Here is a 2,024-nt window from a genome sequence, read left to right as displayed (position 1 = left end):
AGGCTGTGACTGTACACGACTTTTGAAATAAAAGCAACACAACTAACGCATGTGTTAAAAGAAAAGAAAAAATTCCTTGACGTCTATATTTATGTGCTGCTCCATGACTCTGCTGTCAATATCTTTATTCTTGGCTTGTGTGTAACTTCTGTGTTTTTTTTCTTACAGTAAATGTGTTTTGTTTTTTTCGTATCCAGGGTGTAATTGAAAAGCTAATAAAATGTCTTCTTGCCTTTAAATAATATTTTTCATCAGGTTATGGGCCCAGTACACGTGTAAAGGCAAACAACACAGTTTAATTAAAACAATATTTGAAATGAGCCTATGTTAGTAAAGAAACATGACTGCTAGCGGCGATTATAAGGTCAGCATTGATAAACGTGAAGGACCTGACGACTGGGCCAAATGGAAATGGCATATTTCTATGGTGCTACGTGCGTATGGACTAGGAGATATTATTAACGGTACACGTGAACGTGTAGAGTTGCCGCAAGATGCGACAAGTGAACAAAAAGAAGCGTATGTGGAATGGCTCAAGGAAGACGCAAAGGCAGCAAGTCTTATAGCAAGTGCGCTAAGTAAACCTGTTGCAGAACTCGTCTTAACGTGCAAGAATGCTAAAGAAATCTGGGACAAATTACGCGCCCGATTTGAACGTAGCAGTACTCAGCGTTTGAATATGTTGATTGAAACATTTTTCCGTGTTAAACGTGATGAATCGGAAGATATTAGTGCACATCTGGCCAAACTGCAAAAGTTATTTGTGGACCTGAACGATGAATTATCAAAACATGAAGAAAATACGCTATCTGAAAGAATCTTAAATGGTCGAATTTTGTCTACACTGGGAAAAGACTACGACAATTTTAAGGATCTCTGGGATACGATACCGACAGAAAAGCAAAGCTTGAATTTATTGATTGAAAAACTCTGTACTATTGAACTGCGTGAACAAGACGTTAATGGAAGTGCAGCTTTTGTCGTTTCTAAAACAAGAAAACGGCAAACAAGTAATCAGCAAGTAAAGATGACGAAGTCACAATTAAAACAGAAGTTTCCGTGTAATAAATGCAAACAATTAGGTCACTGGGCAGCAGAGTGTCCACAGAACACTCGTGACAGCAACAAAAGAAAAGAGAAGAAGCGAGACAGTGAACACGCTGCATTTACTTCATACGCTATGGGTGTGTGTACCAGTAATCACAGTGACCCAAATAAATGTTATTGCGACAGTGGCGCTACAAATCATATCACTCCCAACAAACAGTATTTTGTTTCGTATAGTGAATTTGATGTTCCTCAAGTAATTTCGTTGGGAAAACAAAATGTGAAAATGTGTGCGTACGGTCAAGGAACAGTTTACATCCAAATCCGACGAAACAATAAGTGGTACAATGCTAGAATGGACAATGTTTTATACGTCCCTGATGCAAGTGCTAATCTGTTCTCTGTGAGAGCCATTGCCTGCAGAGGCTACAGTACTAATTTTAGTTATAATAATGTCTGTGTTCGAAAACAAGTCAGTGGCAATATTGTTATGACAGGTTATGTGAAAAATGGACTTTATGTGTTGAACATGCGTGTTGTTAGAAATGCAAAAATGAATCGTACGAGCTTGATGACTTCATCCGAAACATTGCAAGTGTACCATGAAAGGTTTGGTCATCAGAATAAACAACATGTGAAGAATATTTTAAAAGGAATGAACATTAATGTGGAAGATGCCAAGAGTGAATTTTGTGACGGCTGTGCGGTTGGAAAGATGCATAGGCTGCCATTCAAAACACGAACAATACGTGCTACCAGTACTGGTGAATTAATCCACGCGGATGTAAATGGACCAATGAGCACGAAATCTTTTGGAGGCAAGCATTATTATGTATGTTTCAAAGACGATTTTAGTAGATTTCGTCGAATTTTCTTTTTAAGACACGAAAGTGAAGTGTGTACTGTGCTTAAGCAGTTTTTAAATGAAGCACGAACTAATGGACATGTTGTCAAACAATTTAGATGTGATGGTGGCA

The 2,024-nt window shown here is 38.1% G+C and overlaps 1 protein-coding gene across 1 annotated transcript; it reads left to right on the top strand.

The window, feature by feature from the left end:
• Positions 1–340: 340 nt before the first annotated feature.
• On the top strand, positions 341–1,653 carry LOC124550678. Its single transcript, XM_047125402.1, has 2 exons — positions 341–1,021; positions 1,591–1,653. Exons 1-2 carry the CDS (start codon positions 341–343, stop codon positions 1,651–1,653), a joined length of 744 nt encoding a protein of 247 aa, XP_046981358.1.
• The last annotated feature ends 371 nt before the right edge of the window (positions 1,654–2,024 follow it).

Source organism: Schistocerca americana, chromosome 9 (assembly GCF_021461395.2).
Source record: "Schistocerca americana isolate TAMUIC-IGC-003095 chromosome 9, iqSchAmer2.1, whole genome shotgun sequence".
Lineage (NCBI taxonomy): Eukaryota > Metazoa > Arthropoda > Insecta > Orthoptera > Acrididae > Schistocerca > Schistocerca americana.
The sequence above is the reverse complement of the archived record's forward strand: the minus strand, read 5'-3'. Positions and strand labels throughout refer to the sequence as shown.